Below are 23,467 nucleotides of genomic sequence, written 5' to 3' on the forward strand. Positions count from 1 at the left end.
TCTAGCTTCTGTGGCAGATTGCAATTGGCGAGATGATGTGTTGTTTCATGCTGGATTGATGATAATAAATCTTGTCAAAGAGTATAATTGTAGCTCAATATTTTTTGAGGAGTGTAATAAAGACATGAATAAGATGTGTTTGAGCTTTTATTAATTGAGTTTCTTCTTCTTCTTCATTGGCACTACAACCCCGAGAGGTCTTGGCCTGCCATTTCTGGCTTTCTGTGACTTGATTTTACCCGTAGCAAAGAAGTCAGCCCTGCGTACGGGGAGGCGGTCTGGATGGGATTTGAGCCCCGGACCTGCCCGTGTGAAGACCGATGCCGTTATCGCCTCGGCCATTGGACCGAGGTTGTAGTGCCACAGAAGAAGAAGAAGATGTTCCTGATATACACTGATGACATTTGTAGTGATTGTCAAATCCAAACGTCTTCTCAAACGTCAGTAAAATATTAGTTTGTTATTATAACTTTCCGTTTAGCTCAATCAGACGTTTAAAGATCGATGACAAATGCTTCTCAAACAGAAAGTAACCTGCGTCAAACGGAGACGCACGTTAGGATTAACTGCTAAAGTATTTAAATGTCTTTAATTGAGCAATTCCCAGAACCCAGACGAAAGCAAGACCTACAATAGCACAGTACATGAGAATTTTCTTTAAAAATTTTACATTTGCTAAGTAGGCTTGACTTGTTTCATTCGGACTGCTATAATCATTATTTAGATGTTAAACAGGGTGGGAAGAAATGAAAGAAATCAGGAAAAAACGACGAAGCTTTCGTCGACTCTAACGGGTGGTCATAATACAACTTTGTTTTCCGTTTGGTTAGATGCTTTCCGTTGGAAATTTGACGAACTAGTTATAGCATCAAACAACCACCCTTTGCAGCCAATGCTCAGGATGTAGTTTCACATTCTACTTTTTCTTTTTGGCTTACTACACACATAAAATAACTATTTGCAAGGTCATGTTGGCCATGTATTTGGTTATTAGACTTATTTATCCGACTACATAGATCGGGCAGTCTATCCACGCTAGCTAAAGGAAACGTGAATACATATAGCGACGGGCCGTCATGCTTTTATACACCCATTATACGTTTGCGGTTATAGCCCTTACTTCCGTTTCACCATTTATGGAGGTTTAATCGAGTTTAGCTCTATAAATTTAGCTGCATAACCACAAGAACAGTTGTAGGTTGCTTGATCCATCAGTGAGTAACTGACAATAAATCCATCAAGCAGTCGAGCGGGGCCTTTGACTAAATCCCGAAAGCTTCATTCCTCACGTACTTCAAGTGCGACAACGGACTAGACTTTATCGCGGTGCACGGTAGCCGTTGGCCACTTGTACTAGTTTGTTTTTGCATCATGGTCCTTCCTCTAATTCGAAACCACTTTATCCGGACTTGACGAATCGGCTTTTTTGAGGTTGAAATTAAAATGGTACAAAACTCATGAAGTCTACGATTGTGGTGGCGCGTGTATTATTGTTTCTAGCTCTTTCTCTTCTTGGTTGCATTTGTTAAAACATATCAAATGTATACAATATTTTCGTCGTGGTGGTCCTTTAACCGAGACGGCAGCGGCGCCGGGTGGCGCCGGTTATCAAATCCCGAAATCGAGTTTAGTAGCCCATGATCGGGCCAGCAGGTCGTTAAGCCAAATAGAAGAAGAAGAAGAAGATAATGTAGGCGCAAGAGTTCTGCATGTACGATAGTTCAAGGGAAAAAATTAAAACCATCACCTGGTACTGTAGAGCAAAAGTATATTCGTGTGGCCGTATCAATTAAAATACTTCTTTTAAATAATGCAGTGAAATTAGAATATTCAGTAGATTCAACAGATGAAAATTTCGAAAATTTAAACCAGTTTCTGACAGATATTTGAGCAATCATATAGCCAATCAAACAAAATAAGAATACACATACGGAAATGTTTGACAACAGACATACCATTTTAGCAAATTGCTCGCTAATCTTGATAGAAACATGCAATTTTTGAAAAGAAGTAATATAGTACTCCTAACCGAGCATGCCCGGGATATGGCAAATGACTAGGAGGAAATGCCTAGTCAATTTTCTTTCATTGTTTGTTTTCGTGAATTTAATTCACAGTCACCACACGCGGTGGTGACAATACGGCATCAGTCCGTAATAATAAATAAATAAATAAATAAAATAATAAATAATATAGTACTTCTACTACGTAAAATAAATGTTATAGTGATATAACCTTAATGTTTCAGCAATACGGCCAGGCCGATCTTTATTGCTTTAAAAATAACCCTAATGTTTATAAAAATGTTTCATTAACTTTTTTTGCAAATCGATAACATAAACTAACTTCGCCAAAGAATAGGGCAAACGATTTTTCAATCATTCCTAGCAGGAGCGCGATAAATAAAACTGACTTATGTAAATCCATATTTTCAACTGATTTTTTTTATTTGAATATCGTGAGGGTTATATTTCTTTTGGAAATGAAGGGTCTGGAATCATCAAGTGCTAGTAATAAACTCATTAAATATTTATTGCAAAATTGATTGTCAGCGCCAAGTATAGAGCCAATCCGTTTAACCGCAAAGTCGCATCAGCATATAGATGCCCTAGTTCTGCAGGCCGCCGCATCAGCATGTTGCTAACAGATTGGCTTCCTGGCCATGTCTCATAGATGTGCTCTACCCTGAGACTTGGCTTTCTCAGTTATAACCCTGAAAAATAAAGAAAAAGAAGAGATTAATAGAGACCCGTAAGAGGACACTCGTCTGCACCACTAGGCTCCATCAAAGAAGGAGAGAAAATGAAATACAACGCGCTATGATTGAAACTTATACATCGGAAAATATTAAAATTGTTATTGCCTCCTTCTTCTTCTTTCCTTGGCACTACAACCTCGAGAGGTCTCGGCCTGCTATTTCTGACTTTTAGTGACTTAATTTTACCCGTAGTAAAGTAGTCAGCCTTGCGTACGGGGAGGCGTTTTGGATGGGATTTGAACCCCGGTCCTGCCGTGTGAAGACTGGCGCCGTTAACGGCTCAGCCTCCCGACCCTCCCAACGGAAAGTTGCCACCAATGTTATTTAATAATTTTTCGTCAGTCATTTTGAAATCGAAGTCAATCAAATAATTTGCTGAGATGTTTACAAAAAATCTGAACCAGCACTCAAAAACAATGTGTCACTTATTGCACGAAATTGAAGTCCAAGATCTATGATGATATGAGGCTATGAACTTTAGACGTTTAGAAAAAGTAAGCAGTAATATAAAAATAATTGCTTAAGTACACAGTAATGTTACATGTTTAAACACTTTTTTATTTATATTTATTTATAATTGAAGTATGACGGCTTGTGCCGTATAGTCAGTATCGCATGTGCTGATAAATTACAAATTTCCAAAATTACAACATAAAACTAAAAAAAAAAAAAAAACAAGGCAAGGCTCTCTGTTATTTTGCCTTATCCCGGCATGACGGGTTGTTGTCTTTTTTTGAACTAGTATATGATCCTGCCCCCGTTCTCGGACACATGAGCAAAAACTCACATTATGGCTGAATGCAAAAGAATGCTGAATGCTGAAGGAAAAGAATACAAATGAAACAAATATTCAAAACGAATTCCAAATCACCATGGCACAGTAGATTACTTTCAATAAAAAATCTTTTATACCACATTCATCAGAATTTAGAAAAAAAATTAAGTGACAACTATATAAGAAAATTCTGTAATAAAACATCCAACCAGATATTGATTATGATGAGGAGATTATCTCCTGGAATTTTTAGAACTCTTAACCTTTTAAAAATTGATATAGGGTGGCCGTGATTACGAAATAATAAAAAATATTGTATGATTAACTTTTAGCAGAGCAACAAAACACAACCTTCCTTCACACGATAGAATTTGTCCTTTAATACGTGTACTTTGATTGTCTTCATTGATCGATCTGTTTTGCAGACTTACTGCGATTGTTTCGTTTCGCTACACTCCTCCTCCAAATAGTCAGGGAGCGCTCCAGCCGGGGACGGTCCGGTGGCCGAGGCGACAGCGGCGCTAGCCTACACAGGGGAGGGCCGGGGTTCCAATCCCATCCAGACCGCCTCCCCGTATGCAAGGCTGAATATTTTACTACAGGTAAAATTAAGTCACAGAAAGCCAGAAATGGTAGGCAGGCAGAGACCTCTCGAGGTTGTAGTGCTAAGGAAGAAGGAGGAGAAGCTCCAGCCATAGTACGATGCTTCGTTAGTTTAATTTTGCTCATTAGTTCCGGTAGCATATTAGGACAGTAAACAACTCCCATTCCGCTTTGCTGAACAAAGTCCTTAGTAAAATGAAATTAAGTATCCACGTGTTTGGATCGTTGCTCCAGTCGCTTCGACTCCAGTTGTCAAATAGTATTTTGGTTATCCTCGTACGGTATCCTTCCAATTGATGCAATAAAATCGACCATCAACAATCGTATCCACAACAGCTCCAACTTCAGGAGCAGTGATGAGCTCTGCTTCGTTCAACGATAAAACGATGCGGGTTTGCTTCCTTGCTGCCCAGCTGATTGCTCCACCGCTAAATGTGATAATGAAACCACTGTTGAACTTGCGATCCCGATGATCTCCAGCGCAATCTGCATCTGCGAAAGCCTTGCTGTTAGTTCGGTAACAAACCGTTGTTGAACCGACCACGCGAAGGAATGGTCGATTCGAAAACCTCCGCACAGATACCTTTTACTTTGTTAGAATCGCCAGCTTCTTAGTTCAGGTCTGAATTACATGTCGCATTTATTCTCAAAAATCCTGTCTTATGTACAAAAAATCGGTGGGAAAAAACATGAAATAACATTACGTCGATCTCATTCCTTCTTATTTGGGTATTCGGATACGCTCGATCATTGCCTAATCCGCTGGTTGTTGTAGGATGCTTGATTTTTTATGATCGTTATATTTATAGCGTTTTCTTTATGCTTCCTAGTATCGATACGCATGTACCTTAAGAAACTTCCATGCAGCTAACGTTACCATTTACGAATACGCGTTGGTCGGTTTGTTAGTGCATGTTATCAATAATAAAACGCATTCTAATTTTATCCGAGGCGTTGGCGCCCAACGAAGAGTTGGTTCTTTGCGTTGGCGTGTCGATCGTGTGAAGCACTTGATCCGAGCCTATCGTTTGTTGACCATACACTTTGTATGTTGTTTCGTTCATGTCTTTTCCCTTTTTCATGAGGCTAATTACGCAGCGATAATGTATGCGCGGGGTTATAACGGTAACCTATTTCGGTACACGTCTTTTAATCCTTTACCGCATGGCTGGTGTTATAATTATGATTTACCTATGCCTGGATATTGTCACTTTTTCGAAATATTTTATGACATACCCTATTTTATGACACGTTACCATTATTTCGTCTTTCTGAGTGAGTTTAGATTTTTCCCTAAAATAATACTTGTCTGTGAAAATCTATCCAAAGCGAAAAGTATTTAGTTCTGAAAAGTTGTTTATCTAACTCTTGCATGCAAGTTAGTACAGTTCAATTTTATTATGTCGCGTTCGCAACACGTGCGATTAACAGTCTTGCCACCCAGACTCAAACGAAAGTTTTTGTAGTCATCGGATATAGCATCATTTCAGTTCATTCCGCGGAATTTGGAGTACTAACCATCGACCAAACTAGCGTACGAAATGTTGGTGGGTAGCGTGCAGGTCTCCTCTTTCTTTAATATGTGTAGATTGTTTCCGTCAATGAATCTCTTTTGCAAACCTGTTACGATTGATTCAATTCCGCAACATTAACCTAGTTGTTTAAGGTTTACATTTACATCGAACGTAAAAGCATGAACCCATGTTGAGCAAAAGTACTATTGTTTTCGTAATAAATATTTTACAAATGAAAATGTATGATGAAAGAGCCAATAGTTTTTAACCAAGAAACAAAAAAGAAAAATGATTAAATTTTTAGCTTTTTAATTTTTTTTTATTTTTAAATAACTATTAAAGATTGAGAAATATAAAAAAAAAACAGTTTTACAAATAGGAAAAAGTTCATAAGCACTGATGAGCAGAAAAAAACTTTTTTCATTCCACTAGAATGGCCTGACCATTGTATAGGTAACATGTTACATGTAAACTTTATATGATACAAAAAAATTACAATAAAACAAATAAAAACAAAATTTCAAATCTCTGAGAACAGCAAAAACAAACAGAAAAGTAAAATTTTCACTAAGGAACTTAAAATGAACAAAAGCGAGGAAAGGCACGAATGAAATGCAACGAAAAACAGCCAAAAGGGTAGAGTAAATGTGCAACAACGAGAACACACACGTACATGGTAAATAAGGCAACAATATGGACGGAGGTAAAAAAAAGGTATACAAAAGTAATCCAAAAAGCAAAAATCAGTGAAAGAAAGAGAACTTGCGTAGCAGTAAGCACAGCGAGTAATGGAATAAAATAAATGATCGCTAAAATCAACAAGCGGAATTGGCTTGCGCGGCGGCGAAATCAGCTGCAAAAGAGGCAAAACGTACCAAGTTGGTTTGAGAAGGAAACAGCAAAAAAACCTTTTCGATCGTGATCGCCAAGAATCAACCTTTATGGCTTACCAAATACTCGCCGCAGACGCAAAGCACACGCGGCCGAACTAGGGTCGTCTTTCGCGAAAGGCGCGTCGTTGTCGATGCGATGTGATTAAAAAAACTCTCATGGGAAAGATCAGTGAAGAACAAGGGGGAGAGAGGTGGAGGGTTTGTGCTGGTGCAACGTAGGTGCGGCAAAGGAAGTTTTGTACGGTACGGGGATAATCATAGCGGTTGAAGAACAAAAACAAAAACAAAAGTCAGAAGAAAAAAACACCCCGTCAGACAGCTTAAGCTGAGCAGGTTCGTTTATTGCTCGATAAATAAGAAATAAAGATAGCCCGAAACCGTTGAATATGTTTATGTGCGCAGTAAAGGTAGTAAAACTGTTGTGTGTGCGCTGATCAAGATTGTCCGGAGCGCCGCCATCGGCAGCCCCTTTTGGCGGCAGTATAAGGCTGCATTAAGGCTGGTCGGTGGTATTAATTTCTCGAAAAAGAGGATTCCCCGTTCCAGAAAATGAATCTCTTTGTCGTTGTAGGCATAAATGTCGCGATGGTTGTGGGAGAGGGTTTTATTTTGCTATTTTTTAGGAATATTATATAGCATGCTTTAACCGAGCATGCCCGGGATATGGCAAATAACTAGGAGGAAATGCCTAGTTAATTTTGTTTAATTGTTTTTTGCGTGAATGTAATTCAGTCAACACATGCGGTGGTGACAATACGGCATCGGATCGTCATATTTAATAAATAAAATAAAATAAATATAGTATGCTTGAATGGGGATGATCTCAGCGGTTTGTAACGGTGACAGTGCATGGTATCGATTTTCAACGGTTCATGTCCACGTTCCAGAAGCAGACTAGCGCCGACGTGTGCAGACTATCGCAACAATATAATGGCCCCTTCCCAGGAAGAAGTTTCAAGGAGAGCCTCAAACCAATGATGCCTATGTCATCAGCGTATATCAGAATCTAGATTGACTTACAGAAGATGGTTCCTGAAATGTCTACCTGTTTTTCACGAATGGTCCTCTCTTCAAGGTTGAAGAGGAGACAATTCATTCATCTCCCTCGCACAGACCCTTGGTGGTAGCAAAGGGTCTTGAGATTTTTCTATTCAGCTTCACTTTACATATGATGTTGGTCATTGTCATTCTTACAAACCTGGTAAGCTTGGTCGGGATTCCAACTAAGCTCATTGCGTTGTACAGCTTTACCATAGCTTCGCTGTCATATGCAGCTTTTAAATCAATGAAGAGATGGTAGGAGTGGAGCTGCTGCTCCGGCATCTTCTCCAAGATTTGCATTATTGTGAAAGTCTGCTCGGTGGTTGATTTTTTTGTTTCAGAATCCTCTCTGATAGTTTCAAACAATTTTTTCGACGAATGGGACAAGTCGCTCTTTTAGTTTAAAGCCAGAAAATCTTGATATTTAACACTGTAATATGCCTGAAGATGCTGAAGATATTCCGTCTTGGGTTGCCTAGTGACTTATTGTTTTTATACCGACGGACAGCTAATTGTGTTTCCTCAATGCCAGATCATGATGATGGCATGATGTCATCTGATAGTGGAACCCATAGCTATTCGTTGATATAAAACTTAATAAAAATGTTGTGCTCACCGTTAGAGGACCTCTTGCTGGTAATTGAATAGAACAATCATCCTTATTACAACAGCAGGTTTCTGTAGGTCTGACGTTATTTTGGTGATCTGCTATCGATTGATAAATGTTTCTTGCTGCTCGAGAAGGTAATGTGATTTCCTGGAGTTCCTTCGGTTAGTTTTCCAACAATTGTTTGTTTGTGCAGTGAACTCCTCTTACTTCTCGTTTTCTCGTTCTATGTCCTTGTTGCAGCGAACCTGCGTATTAAGTTTGTCCTCATCACTAAGACAACCAGATAGTGAATGGAGTGGTTGTTGGTTCTTTGATACATTAGGACCATCTACAGTTTGGTCCACATCACCAAATTGCTTACGGCAGCAAGATGGACAAATTCATCTATCTGCTCTAGTCGACTGAGTTATTGGCGAAAACACTGTTAATTAAACTGATCACTGAAGACAACAATATCTAATTGACTATTGAAGTATTTTGTGTCAAGAATGTTGTTTTGTACATATTTTCTTTTCCGCTGAGCAGGTTCGTTTTGACATCTTATTTATTACACTTGTTGGCTTATTTACTCCTTTTAAATGATTCGAAAATGTAAATTTTTTGTTGTTGGTTTGCAATATATATGCCTTGCGAAAGATTAAAAGTAATGAGAAATTTTTAATCATATTTTTGAAAATTTGTTCGATTAACAGGTCGTTTCTCTCACTTACAATGCCAACGTTCGTTATGACTACATCTCTAGTCAATACTTGTAAATCTACTGTTGATAAACGAATGCAATAACGTAGCAAATCAGAGCGAAATGTAATATCATAACATAACCCTTAGCAACAAAAAACAGTCAACTTCTTCACACACACCTTTCGTCCCCATGACCTAGGTAAAAATGCGAGAATGCGGAGACTTTTCGTAAGGACATCCTTTGATGGGTGGCTGAAGCGGACATTTCGGAATCCAACAGACTCACCGTCACGGAGCGGATCGCGGTTGAGAGGCGTGAAGGCACGAGTACCGAGCGCTCAAAAATACACGAATATTCACTTTCTGCGGGCCGTTCAATCGATGCAGCGACAGCAAATCACGTACGCGGAAGTGAAGTAATGCATTGCATTTCGATCGATGCTTCTTTGGAAATTGCGTTTGCTCTCCTGCGAGACGGCTCCCAGCGCCCCAATCCAATGGTGCCCCAATGGAAAGCACCTCTAAGTCGTCGTCGTACGCATGCTCGAAACGTTTATGAGTGGCAAACAGTTAGGCAGTTGGGCAAGTTGCATCTTACCGCAATTTGATTGGGCGTTTCGGGTTCGTATTGCTTTAATCCTATCCCGATCGTGGTGTTTCCGATTCCGACCCTTCCCGGACTGTACCATCGTTTCGAATTTTTTACCCTTATTTGGTGCTCTTCGGCTCGTGCGCCATCTCGCACCGTGGATCATATGCGTGAACGGGGCAAACTTGTATAAAGGGTATAAATTTGTCTAGAGGACGCGCTGCTTCGGCGTGTTGAACGGCGCGAAGCATGCAATGGTGACCACAAATTCGCATCGTTGAGAAAAATGTGGTGTTTGTAATGGGATTAGAGATACAATAGTTGGTCGCTTAAAGAAAGGTCCCTTACTAACGTACGAAATACGTGATAACTGTAGCAAGAAAGACTTCAACATACGAATGCGGGATTTAAGCGGCGAACTAGATAAAATAAAATAAGATTTTTTTTCGTTTTTTCACATTGTAAGAGGAAGGTATTTTTCACCCACTAGTTATGTGGGTAGAATAAAGAAAATATTTAAAAAAAAATGAATAATACCTTAAGTCTCTGAGGCACCGAGCTTAAAATATTGGGCAAAGCCAAACCAAAACTCGATGCGGACACCTTTGGTTGGAAATAAAATTAAAAGAAGTCGACTACTTGACACACTGAAGAAATAAAAATCTGAAATTTACGAAATTAATCTATTTTTATTACCAGTAATAGAGTCAAGTAGAAATTGGAGCACGGTTATAGTGTCGAATACAGTTTACCATAAAGCATAAATGTATGGGAGAGGAAAGTGATGAAAATTCGAGCAGTTTTCCACAACGTGCGATTTGTGAGAGTGAGTTCCGATTGGTGAGATACTGTGGTGAGCGTCTGGTGAGTGATTTCGTACTATTTGTATACGATGCTGTAGATAGAACGGACCAGCATGCGAGTAAAGAGCACGCAACCATACATATTCGCGAGAGTGAGTGATGGGCAGTGTGTGCTGGGCAGCTGACAACGCGCCTGGAAGGAGTGCGAACGTTCAATCTCATTCGTGCAGCGGTCGAAGCAGGTCTTACCGGATCGAATCCCTGCAATTTATCGTGCGTACCGCGCTCGGAACCAAACTTCCGACGACAAACGTTCCGTGTCTTTTCGATAGAAAATCTTCGGTCATCGTGCGAGTTCGTTCATAACTTCACCAATCAACATCAACTCAAAAAGCGTACTTCTGTACCGTTTCGATTTTGGTGTGCATATTAGCGAGCGAAAAGTGTGTATTGGGAGCGTGTGTCCCTGAGTGGTGGAAAGCAATCGTGTGCCCAGTGTGGTGTTGGTTTCGGAAGCTGGCGGAATAAAAGTGATGATTTTAAGAAAACCGGATTCGGGTGGCCCCGTATGGTGGTGTTGAAGGGATAAAAGCTGGCCGCTAGTGAATCATTCTAGGTTTGGGCCGATTATGAATGTTTGCAGATAAAGCGCCTATCGTGCCGTGTTTGGTGCTGTCCGAAGGCGAGCGAGCCAGAGTGCGTGCAGAGTGATAAGGTCCACCAACGTTGCGTTGCATACATCAGTGAATAGATAGTGGCTGTCCTGAAGTTTACTTCTGTTACTCTCGCAGAAACCTGTACGATAGTTTTTATTTATTTTATTTTAAAAGTTTGTGCTGAGTGGCGAACCGGTACACGGTGCCAAAATGGTTCCTCCGTCAGCCACAGCCATCGCCGTGAGAGCCGGCGTGCTGTTTGCGTTCGTAGGCTGCCTGCTGGCTGCTCCCGAACCGATGTCCGATCTTAATGCCCCGACGGCGCGTCGCTTTCACGCGAAGTTTGTGGTCGACCAGGTCGAACCAAAGCGTCCACCATCAACCGACGACCGATCAACGCCCTCTGCTGATGGTTTTACGCTGCCGGCTGTAGTTGGTGCTGAGTCGACGGCTCCAACACCGTCCCGAACACGTTCGACCACGCGGTGCCGTGAGGGCTGCCTGCAAAAGGTAAACATTTGGGAGGACCGTGGCTTACAATTTAACGAGTAATGGTGAATGAAAGCTACAGCATAAATCTTCAAAAATGTATCGAATCCCATCGGACATGTGTAAGTGTGTGTTGTGTGTTTGTGGTTGGAAAAAGGATAAAAAATGCCATATTGTTGCTAGGGAAAGAGAATAAAAAAATTGAATATGAGCGAAATGAGAGTTAGCCCATCTTTCACCTCGACAAGCGAATGCTCTACGTTTCGTCTGGCTATGATGCTTCAACACACAGTTGCAGAACGTTGCTTCCAGCATTTTTCAAGTTCATTTTAACGCTGAAAGCAATGAAACACCGTGGAAAAAAATTTGATGCACAGAAATAAAATAGCAAAATAAATGCATCACATCCACCTGTGCCGTTTGACTGTTTATTTTTCCCTGCATATTAAGACATGCAGACACTCACAAATTAACAGTAACAAAAAACATACGCATCAGGTTGACGGACATAAATCAACAATGATCATAAATGCCGCCGGCTGCAGTCGGTAGGAGGAAAGGGCATTTTTTGTCTTGCTAAGATTTTTGCAAATTTATCTCAATGGATTGTATCCGGGACAGTCGGGAATCGTGGTCTAGTGTGCACCAATTTAGAGGTTAGTCTCGTGCTGTCCCCTGGTAGCGAAGGTTTATCTTTTCACGAAATGGTGGAAGGTGGAAGGTGCCATGGCGGATTAAGAACCTTGAAGGTCTTTGGCGAAATGGAAGTAAGGGCCTCTATCAGAACTCCCAGCAAAGTCCTTCAGACGGGTATCCTCATACGAGGCCCCTAATATGAGGTCCGCCAACTCGGCCCTTAGGTTAATCCACCACTGGGAAGGTGGAAAGTTTGCAGATGTAATGTTACCATGGGTTAGGGTTATTATCTGTTTTAGCTAGAATTGCTGAAATAAGCATCAATGAGAGTTCTTGAAGAATCTATTGTTTCAGTTTGATACATCCATAACATTAGAATTTTAAAATACATACACCTTGAGGATTTACATATTTCATCTTCTTCTTTGGCACTACAACCTCGAGAGGTCTCGGCCTGCCATTTCTGGCTTTCTGTGACTTAATTTTACCCGTAGTAAAGTAGTCAGCCTTACGTACGGGGAGACGGTCTGGATGGGATTTGAACCCCGGCCCTGCCGTGTGAAGACCGGCGCCGCTGTCGCCTCGGCCACCGGACCGCCCCATGATTTACATATTTAGGAGTTTAAAAGTTCATCTGAAGACTCCGAAAGTTGGTGGTAAAAAAAAGCCAATAGTTTTGTTTGATGTCCTATGCCTCTTGCGGGTAAGCCAGTAAAAGCAGCGTCAATATGTCACGGAGCAGTACCTTGTATCAGGGGATTGACTATCTAGCTGCCGGTATACTCTTTTAGACAGTTAATAAGTCTGTACTGCGTAGTGCTCAATTTTTCTTTAAAGACACTTTTGCACACAGCATATAATTTCTATTTGAAACAGCTTCCGTTCTGTGCATTCGGCTAACACGTGTCCGGCTGAAAACACAACAAAAAGCGACTCCCTTCTCTCAAGTGTTGGTGTGATGTTAAATGTAAATCACGGTGTATCTATGCTGTACACCAGGTAAATGAACTTTTCCAGAAGTGCTCATACTTAGGGGTGAAGCACAGGGGGGGAGGATGACACCACCCACCATAGCCTGGAAGGATGGCACTAGATGGTAAAGCCAAATGCGTTAGGACACGTTGAAACAGTCAAGAATAAAAAGCAGCCCAAAAAGTCGCCCGTTAGAACGTGATGTGAATGCGCTTGTAAGTCGCACCGTCAGGACTCACGTCACGGGATGTAGGTTTGGCAAAAAGGGAGATGATGTTTTCGATTTTTTTTGAGGAATGCCAGTAGATGTGACCCGCCGTTATCGAATGGAATCGAACAAAATACGAGAAGAAGGATTTCTCGACCAGTGATGTCGGTTATTCAAGCTGTAGGATCAGCAATGAAGATGCGTACTGAATTAATTTAGCTTACTTTGAAGTCGTGAGGTGTAGGAAACACGTTGATAGAGAAAAGAGGGTGACAGTATTAGAGTAAGAATTCAAATTGAAGTTGAACAGTCAGAAAAATTACAAAACTACTAATTACATACAAAGTTCTTATAAAATTGAAGGATATTGATTTAGTCATCGAAGATGAAACCTGCGTAGATGAAAACGAATGTATGATCAAAACTATGAGGTCTAGACGCAATGACACGTCTGAATCGGGTTTGGATCGATCTCCTCGTACGCAGGAATGATAAGTCAACTTACGATTAGAATCATACTAAAGAATCGAGTAATGGTAAGAAAGATTTCTCAGTATTGTATAGTACCAAAAAAGAATGAAATGTTCCAAAATGCACTCTTAAAATCCTTCCTTTATTGGCCTTCAAAACCTCGAAAGGTCTCGGCCTGCCATTTCTGGCTTTCTATGACTGATTTTTCTCGAAGAATGGTAGTCAGCCCTGCGTCGGGATGGGATTTTATAACCGGTCCTGTTGCTTCTGTGCTGCCACTGGACCGCATCATTCTTAAGATTATATTGAAGGGTATTTCCAAAAATTGGATTTGGGGCGGTCCGGTGGCCAAGGCATTAACGACACCGGTCTTCACACGGCGGGCTCATCCAGACCGCCTCCCCGTATGTAGGCCTGACTGCTTTTCTACGGGTAAAATTAAGTCACAGATAGCCAGAAATGGTAAGCCGAGACCTCCCGAGGTTGTAGTGCCAAGTAAGAAGAGGAAGAATTTCAATAATATATTTTAAGTAAATGTCAAAACCCGCCCGCGATATGGCTGAATATCAGGGAGGAAATGCCTTGGTAATTTCTTTGTGAATTTTTTGTTTTTGACATTTGTAATACGGCTTCAAGCCGTCATAATTATTAAATAAAAAAATAAATGTCAAAACAACGCTAACGACAATAGCTGTTACGATAGGACGGCTTAACGATGCTAAAGACAACGTGTGTGCAATGTTTTGCATGATAAATGTGTTCCACTGCGTAACTACCATCGATTGGACTTCGATCAAGTCAGCAGAATTTTACCTCTTTCAACAACTTTTTAACGTTTCCTATATACTCAAAAGTAGTTATCGCTTGTAAGTAGATCGGACGCATTCCTGTTAAATTAATTGAATTTATTTATTTATTGTTTTGAGAAAAAATCCTGATATTAAATGAAATGCATCACAAAATAACTTCATCATGAACAAATCAATTCAAATCAGTTTGTTCTACTCCTCATGTGGTCAGGATAGGCGTTTAGGTCAAATGCATTGTTGGAATTGTGTGACATAATTTTTGATAATATACGAACTTCGATGAAATAATTTGTATCTTACTCGAGGTATTTGTTTCCTCAAAAATTGATTTGAGCGAGTTGTTGAATTGTTTGAATGTTGTAGTTCATTGTCGAAGCGACACTTCCACGATTATCCTCAACAGTCCTGTAACTAGTTTGGGCTATGGTTTTCAAGATTTTTATGAACACTGATTCTTGTCTTATCCTGTGTTATCTTTTATGCAGATAACAATAAGATACAGTAAGATACGATATAAAGCCACGCTTGAGTCCTTGAACAAGAAACAAAGTAACGCACATTAATAGTGCATTATACACCTAATTTTTCTTAAAATCCTTGTCACCATACATTTAATCACGTTTCAAACATGAGCAGAAAATTATATTAATATACATCAATTGTTTGCTAGCAATGTTTGCGAAGCATAGCGACGCTAGCAATCCTTAAATCTACCGGTTCGTCAAGTTGGATATATGTATAAAACCAGCTACCTGGTACCGATGAAATACAGCCAGGCTCGGCTGAAGATTCATCGTCTGGCCATCGGAAAGCATTTTGGTACCATCACTGTCCATCGGTTTCATCGATGACATGAGACGTACCTAGCAGGGTACAGCCATCACCATCAATTGCATTATTGAAACATCACACAACAACCGTGAACACCGTGGGCAAGCCGTTGGCCATGCTTTGGTCGCTTTGTTTACTGGTTCCCCAACACTCTGCACTAGCCGTGCACCTTCCGTAAAGTTGGTAAAAGTTTTATCGATAGTTGCACGATCCCTGACGTTCCACCGATACCGCGCCCACGTCCACAAGGACCCTGAGATCGGAAATAGATAAATTCGAAAAATCATCAGTCATGCAAATCATGGCACCGTGGGACGGCAGGCGAGGTGAAGACTGACGCGGCACGGATTTTCACATCCCACCGCCGTGTAGTTTTTCTTCGGCACGGTTTTTGTGAGTATGTGAGCGGATCATACCGATTTGCCAACGCTTAACCGACCCGAGTAAGTTGCAATTTCTTGTCGCGACTGCGGGAAAGCGTATTTGGTTAAATTTTGCAAAGCACGAAACTAGGGTTCCTGGATCTGTTCCATAGAGTTTTCCAAGAGGTATGCGATCTGGATTGAAAGGGTGGAAGGGGAGATGGAAGAGATGGGTCCCCTGAGTGATGTGCGATGTATTTCCGCTTCACTTCCGGGATCAAGCGGTAATAGTGTTGATGCCTTCTAGCGAACAATACCAATTAAGCGTGTGGCCAGGCGACTGGTTTCCAATCGTGTCCGAGAGCGGCAGTCCCAGATGTCCACAAAATTATAAAGGTAATTGGGAGCAAGGTGACGGAAGTGCTTTTAATAGAAAAGCCACGTAATTGCAGAATTATTGCCTCTACGGAAATCTCACCATGATGATCATCTCCCAAGGGAGGTCTGTGGAGTGTTGCTTCGTACGACGTTGTGCCCGATAGGATGTGTGTGTGGTCATTTGATCCGCATTATGGCAGGAAGACGTTTGGTCTCGGTTGTCTAGTGTGATTTTTAGAAATCAGCAAACGGCACACGACCGCGTTTAAATCGACGGCATAATTTCGTTTCTAAGACTTGATAAGTTTCAGAGACAGGATTCAGTGGACTGGAATAGCTGGAAATAGAATCTGTTGGAATGTGGTTTAGGGCAGATGACAAACAAATGGGTGACCGTTTGTCCGACAACATTAATTGTATCCTCGCATAGCTCATAGTGTATGGTTCAAAATAATACGACTCTCATTGTTTTACCGTCGGCTGAAATGCTTAGAAAGAATAGTGCAGATTTTTTTTTAAATTGTCTAGTACTTCATAACTTTCTTTTCACTGTAGTGGGCAAAGGTTATCCAAATATATATAAAACTAGCTCAGCAACCTATATAACCTTCGTCTTAATTCTTTCAGAAAGAGTCTCCGTAAACATTTATATCTTCAAAACACTGTACGCCTTTTTCCAACAAATAGTCGAAAAGGAAAAAGAAAATAATTCCCGGGAAATTGGCCAAAATCAAATGCACATAATCTTAAGTCTTCTCTCACAGCGATATAAAAATAATATCTCCTCCCAGCAGAATTAACGTTCAGTGCCAGCAAGAAACATTGGACTGAAATACACAAGGGGGGAAAAATAGATCGTCCGGAAAAACAGACTGTGCCGTTTTGAATGGTGGACATAACTTAACGGCTGGTTTGGCGGTCGTCCAGCAATGTTGGGAACGTTGCTGATTTTTTTGTGCTCCTGTTCTTGTCTTTTTTTGTATTTGGTAAAAATCCTTTCTGCAGATTCGTTCTGTTTTGGGAGATAACTACCAATAGCGAAGTAGCGAAGAAATTAGCTGTCATTTAGCGTGTGAAGTAGTTGAAACTGGAGCTAGGAGATGGGTTAGAGGTGATAATATAGTACAACTTCCGATTCTGTTGCTGGGAATGCGTTCGTGTGAAGAAAGTTTCCAGAGTACTCCAAGATATTCAGCGTGCAACAACTGAAATAAATATAAGTAGAGATATTAGCATAATACACCGTAGACTAAACGTAACTTCAATTGTGGATATTAAATTGTGTTAAGGTTTTTATCTGTGTATCATTATATTAATTATTTCATTTTATTTCTATAATTCCAGCGATCTATCAAGGATATTCTATGCACACAGCAGCGCGAATGCTCAATGGTAAGCGATAATTCTTTGTTAATTCAATGCTTTATGTATGCTTAGGAGCAGCCTAGGGAAAGGCCCTCAGACTTTTTTTTATCGTACAATTTCTTTCATCATTTGAAGCGATAAGTTACTTTCTCCAAGCATTGTTAAGATGCCAATTAGAAAATGGTAGTCGTAAACAGAAGTACAACAAATGTGACTTTTAGATTTTAAAGAAGTTTAAGATCAACATGGTCTTCAAAGGAAATTCCATTCCGAAGAGCCTCAGGAATGGTTAGAATTTCAACATCATTTCTAGAATTCAGACATATTTTTGAATTTCGGGAAAACAAGTCCAGATATTTCTTAAAAGCAATTAATCATGAGGTCTACCGGCAAGAAGCCTTTGTAACATAAAAATAGAACACGAACAAAGGCACATATTTTCCCGGCAGAAGAGAGATTTTAACTTCCCGGGTTGTGTGATGTGGTCAACCTTGGGTATATTGCTTCGAAACGAGTGCTATTGGAAAGAAGAGGAAAGAGTTGGATGTTCCAGTTCTATTAGATACTTCCACCCAGGTATCGTTTTTACAGTAGTTTTTGGAACGCCTGATAGGATGTATGGGACCGTATCGTCCGAGATAATGGTGTGTTATTGCAGTGCTGATTGCATTCCATCGGTGTGGAAGGGTCTGTCCGTTTTCTACCGTATAATTCCAACGCAGGAACCAAAAAGTTTGATATAACCCCAAAGACTCTGGGACGGTATCTCTTGTCGATCGTCCGGGGATGCTGTAAAGTGATGCTTTTACTCTAAATTTTGTTTTCTTTTTTCGATTTTTACGCTGTCTAAACGATCGATATTTAAAACAATCAGTTCGATGAGTCGAGCTGTTTAGGAGGAGCAGGGAATATTTAATATGCTTTGCTTGGGTTGCGGGTACGCACCTGCTCCTAGATGTCCAATAGGCTTACTGTGCAGGAAGATGCTGACTTCCATTTCTTTGAAGTGTTACTGTAAACGTATGGGCAAGAGAGTGAACGAACAATGGACGGGCGATGGGCTCATAAACTATGTCCTGCTGCGACCAAAGATAAAGGGTAATAAGGCGCAAAGACAAAACGCTCCCGAACAGCTATCCACAGTGTGCAACTGGTTCCCTTGCGAAGGTGGAGTAGACGGTGTGTATAATGCTTATCGGTCAACCCTAACGAGCAAGCCGAGGAAAAGTCCGAAGATGGTTTGGATTTATGGGACACCTTTGGAAGATACACGCGGTCCCTTGCTTTTTGTTCTTGATGGTGGTAGCCATCCGTGATGGGAGTTGGGATGTTTTTTGATTTGGAAGATGTAGGGTTATTGTGTAGAGAAGGTGGAAAGATTATTCAGGCGAACCCAAAAGCGGTAAACTGATGCGTGGGCGCGTGTTCCATCAGCCCCATTATTGGATTACATTTGGAGCTTTTAGATTATGGTATCAGTCATATACGAGTACAGGTTATACAGGAAACTTTAAAAAAAATAGATCTAGTACAATGTAAAAAAGAAATTTTCCTAAAATCGTACATTTGACGCATTCAAACGAATCGTAATCTAGTGCCCACAGAAGTTCTCTAACCGGTCCTTCTTTCTAGAGTGCTGGGACGTGTGCAACCGTAACCACCAGATCCGGAAGGAGAACGAGCTGGCTCATCGTTTGTTTCTGAGCCTGGTACGCTTGATACGAAACGAGTCGGTGGTGACGGCTGACATCGAATGGACGACGCCAGAGGAGTTGGTGCAGCATCAACCATATTTGGTCGTACCCTCACCGCTCGCAGCTAGCGAAAACGTCGAGAGACTGTCGCGGATTGCGCGAGACGATGTTGGTGTTCGTGATGGAGTATCGCGCATCATGCAGACATTAGCGAATAGTCCATCACCCAGCACGCCTAGCGAAAAACCGCACCTGCAGGAGTACCATCAGTGTTTGGTGTCGTGGGAAATCTCCGGCGGTGGCCTTACTGGCAATTTGCTAACAGAAACGTCCAAAGTGGAACTATCTCTGTGGCCCAACACCAAGTACCATGTGCACGTTACCTGCCGGAATAAGGTAAGTGTCGATGGTAGCTGCAACTCTTTAGAATGTAGTTTCGTACTTACTCGGGAAAAACATTTCTCTATAGGAAACGGATTCACTCATCCGTTCGTCAGTTTTGCTCGTCGATACTAGCGAGGCGGTGATTATAAGTCTTCAGGGAACCACCTCCACCACCACCGAAACTCCATCACCACTAGCACTGGGGAATGGTTCCATCAACTCGGTCATCCAGTCCATTACTTCCAATCAGATAGACTCTGATCAGGATAGTCGACCTTCGTCGGTAGATGATGATGACCTACGGATGTTTTCCGAGCAGCAGCAGCAGCAGCAACACCATCGTCATCACAGTTTCTGGCCGTTCAATCGGAGCAGATCGGAGCTGTCGAGTGTTGCGTCCGGTAGCTCCAAGGAGATTGTCATCTTGGGCGTGTTCGTGGCACTGCTTGCTCTCGTGCTGGTGGCACTCACCGTTGTGATAATAGTACGCCGGAAGCCGGGACCTCACGAAGACCGGGAGCTGCTGATCGAGAGCGAGATCTTACCGAAGATTCTTCACGTTTGATAGAGGGATGCCGAACCGAGACTCTGGCGTCGTTCGCTGTTGTAAATAGTTTATTTATGATCAACGATCCTAAGAGCGTGTAAGTACATTTTGCTAAATGTCTGATATTCTGATGGAGATCCCTTATTTTCCCTTTTCCTCCGCCCATTCTTTCGTTTCGGTGCCCAGATGGGGCCGCATAATAATTCTTATAAGCTCTATTTTGCGTTCGTCTTCATCTTAGGACTATGGATGCTTCTAGGAAACGATATTCCCGGGGCACACACTCAATATCATTATCTTTCTATCTCGTTCTCTAACAAGAAGCGCACCACGACTAAGTTATTACTATTGAAAAAAGAAGCAGAAGAAATGTCAAGCTACGAAGGTTTAAGGTACGCAAGCAAGAAATACTAGTCTTAGAACGTGTAAAGTTGGCAAATCGCCCAGGTTCTCTCTTCTTCGGTCAGGTGTGGACGGTCTCTTCGCAGCTGTTAGCAATGTATTTCTATGCATGTGAGTGTGTGGGATTTAAAAGTGCTTTTCGACCCATACTCGAAAAATTACTGCCACCCCGGACCACGCCTACCAAACCAAACGAGCACTATAGGAGCACTTGTTCGGCTAGTATGAAACAGGCAGATATTTAAATATGTTGAAATTGCTAACAAATTTATTCTACAATAAATTGATGACAGGGGTGCCCAACACTGTGACTCTAGCTAAGAGATATCGTTTGGGAGCGTGATTAAGGCGGTTTTTGGTATGAAACGAATACACCCATTCACAAACACTAGCAATCTCACTTAAATTCTTCTTACTTTGCGTTCCTGGTGGATGAAGAAATGCAGCATAGTAAAATATAAACCAAATTACCCAGGTTATTAAAAAGATTCAATAGAAAGCGAGTCAATGCTTAGCACCTGAGTTTACCGAGATAAACTGTGGCTCTGAAGCACCATATTTGAAGGCATTATGAAAATATGTCAGCTGTTTCAAGATGAGTGTACCAGTCCTTACAGAACAGTCCATAGCCTGAAGCGAACCTTTATAAAAACAACCTTGCGTATCAGACCCCTCAATGTATAATTGAAGGTGACATAAAGTACTGCTAATCAGTGGAAAACCAAATCTAAACAAAAGCAAGTTGGAAGGAGAATCAGTAAGGTTAGAGTTAGAAACAGAAAACAGGGTGTACTAGGCTAACTGATTTGTTTATTTATTAATTAATGATGCCAGACTGATGCCGTATTGTCAACTTACTGATTTGTGTTGCAGGTCATATTTGGTGCAAAGAAAAAAAACAGATAGGAAAGTGATTCCCAAATCATATCGAGCGGGAAAGTTGTTTGTAAAATATGAAACATTGAAGGCTAAAGGTTTAGAAAAATTAGAAAAATGGTTACTGTTGGTGCAGTTCAGTGAGTGGGAAATAACAACAATCAACCTAGAAAAAAAAGAACATAATAAATGCAAAGAAAACCCGTTTTCGGATGATCTAACCGTAACTAATCGCTAAACACTAGAGTAGGGAAAAAATATGAAAAATATTGATAAACTCCTTTCATCCATTTCGAAAGCTCGGTGATGGTTAGGAGTTTATTGAAAACGATGTAACATAAAGAAATATTGCAAATATATGTACATTTGTGTAAAAAGACTGACTCAAGATCATTGTAAAATAAAGCTCTTTTAAAATATAGTACAATAAACGTCTGATACTTTCTGCTGCTCGGCGAAATTTTACACCGCTGTATCGATGATGACAATTTGAGTTTTGATGCATCCCGCATGTTGTACGTTGCCGTCAACGTGGCCGCTTGTGGGATCTTCGTGCCGTTGGATTTGCTATAAATAAATTACACTTGCAGATTGAACGCACATAACTGAGGAGGTGTAAATACCCTATTCGATCCCTAGCAAAGAAGGGCTCCTCGCCAAAAAAAAATATTGGTCGAGAATGTGAAGGATAGCGAGAGGAAAGGATTGGTTGCGTTAGCTGGTTTCATAGCGGATCAGATTGCGCCTGATCGAGATGATGGCAGTTTTGATTGCAATGTGCAATTTTTTTATGAAAGTCAGGGATGTCAAACAGCTTTTTTTTGTCTGATGCAGAAAAAATGGTGTGCCAATAATTTTTTGTACATGTTGAATGATGGTTGTTTTTTAAAAACTTCAATGTTTTATAAATAATGATGATTTTTTATAGTATGTCAAAATTTATTGTTACGTATTACATAAATATATTGTGTTTATATCGATACTTGAATTGTTTCCATTTGTTTTTATTTGTAGTAATACAGCAGTTTGTGAGATTTAGTTTATTCAGTAGGAACCCCCTGGCCGTATTTCCGATTTATTAGAGTTGTTTTAGTAGAAAAATTTAGATGAATTATTATCAAATAATGGGTCGCGGTCTGGTGGCCGAGCCGATAACTGCGCCAGTCTTCACACGGCAGGACCGGGTGTAGTATATCTGCTACATCTGCTAACAGCATATTAGATCATCCCGTACCTGCCTCACAAACCAAGAAAAGGGCAAGAACCATGAAAGAAACAGAAATTAGCACAAACTTCCGCATGACGATGCGACAATCCAAACATGCAGTAAATAGGTCATAAACAAGCATAACGAAACATTTATTGTTGTCACTAGGGCCATACGCAAAACTGATACGAAAGAACCGCACTCTGTAAATAAGGAAGACACATTGTAAACCCAAAACCCGGAACAACTCAGCAGCCACACGTTTACCAAACATATGATGGACAAATGTTGGCTGACCATCAAAGAAAGCTTCAAATAAATAGAACCGCTCGAGAAGCAAAGGCAGACAGTGCCGAGTTACAGACGAAGCATGTTGCTGATGCAACTCGAGACTCCGACGTCAGTAAAAGTAACCAACGTCCAGAGTCTCATTTCAACCCGTCGTTGTTCATTCACTGAAGGGAAGCTCGATCCGACACCAGTTGTCTAAGTTCACCTCCGCACGATGTGTCATCGCGTAAAAGTCCGAGTTAGCACTTTCCAATGAGTGCCGCGCACCAAATCGTACCGCGACCGTAAGCCATAGAATCGAACGTGTGCCGAAGCGTCATCCGAACGAACCGCATTGTTTACCACACGGGGTTCAAATCCCATCCAGACCGCCTCCCCGTATGTAGGGCTGACCACTTTACTACAGATAAAATTAAGTCACAGAAAGCCAAAAATTGGCAGGCCGAGACCTGACGAGGTTGTAGTGATAAGGAAGAAGAAGAAGACAATCAATTAACGAAATCTAACCACAAAAATTAGTGTAATACTTGGTTAACAAGGCATAAATATTTATAGTTTATAAAAAAGTAATAAATTTAGCATTTTGAGTGGTTATACGCACCTAGTACGAACGTAGATCCAT

The 23,467-nt window shown here is 40.9% G+C and overlaps 1 protein-coding gene across 4 annotated transcripts; it reads left to right on the top strand.

Annotated features, from left to right (window-relative positions):
• Positions 1 to 10,481: 10,481 nt before the first annotated feature.
• Positions 10,482 to 21,787, top strand: LOC118513183. Of its 4 annotated transcripts, none has more exons than XR_004906429.1 (5): positions 10,494 to 11,433; positions 17,424 to 17,471; positions 19,079 to 19,534; positions 19,608 to 20,166; positions 20,256 to 21,787. XR_004906429.1 is itself a non-coding variant. In XM_036058654.1 (4 exons), the coding sequence occupies exons 1-4, from the start codon at positions 11,134 to 11,136 to the stop codon at positions 20,085 to 20,087; spliced, it is 1,284 nt and encodes a 427-aa protein (XP_035914547.1). In that variant the 5' UTR covers positions 10,482 to 11,133; the 3' UTR covers positions 20,088 to 21,787. The 4 variants fall into 4 exon arrangements, 2 of the variants coding, with proteins under 2 accessions (XP_035914547.1, XP_035914566.1); XR_004906430.1 differs by having other exon boundaries at positions 20,311 to 21,787; XM_036058654.1 differs by having other exon boundaries at positions 10,482 to 11,433; positions 19,608 to 21,787.
• The last annotated feature ends 1,680 nt before the right edge of the window (positions 21,788 to 23,467 follow it).

The sequence above is a fragment of the Anopheles stephensi genome, chromosome X (assembly GCF_013141755.1).
Source record: "Anopheles stephensi strain Indian chromosome X, UCI_ANSTEP_V1.0, whole genome shotgun sequence".
NCBI classification, from domain to species: Eukaryota; Metazoa; Arthropoda; class Insecta; order Diptera; family Culicidae; genus Anopheles; species Anopheles stephensi.

Coding starts and splice junctions, on each gene's coding strand:
- LOC118513183 (XM_036058654.1), top strand. CDS start 11,134: ATGGTTCCTCCGTCAGCCACAGCCATCGCCGTGAGAGCCGGCGTGCTG. Junction 11,434..17,423: donor GTGAGGGCTGCCTGCAAAAG/GTAAACATTTGG, acceptor CTATAATTCCAG/CGATCTATCAAGGATATTCT. Junction 17,472..19,078: donor AGCAGCGCGAATGCTCAATG/GTAAGCGATAAT, acceptor TTCTTTCTAGAG/TGCTGGGACGTGTGCAACCG.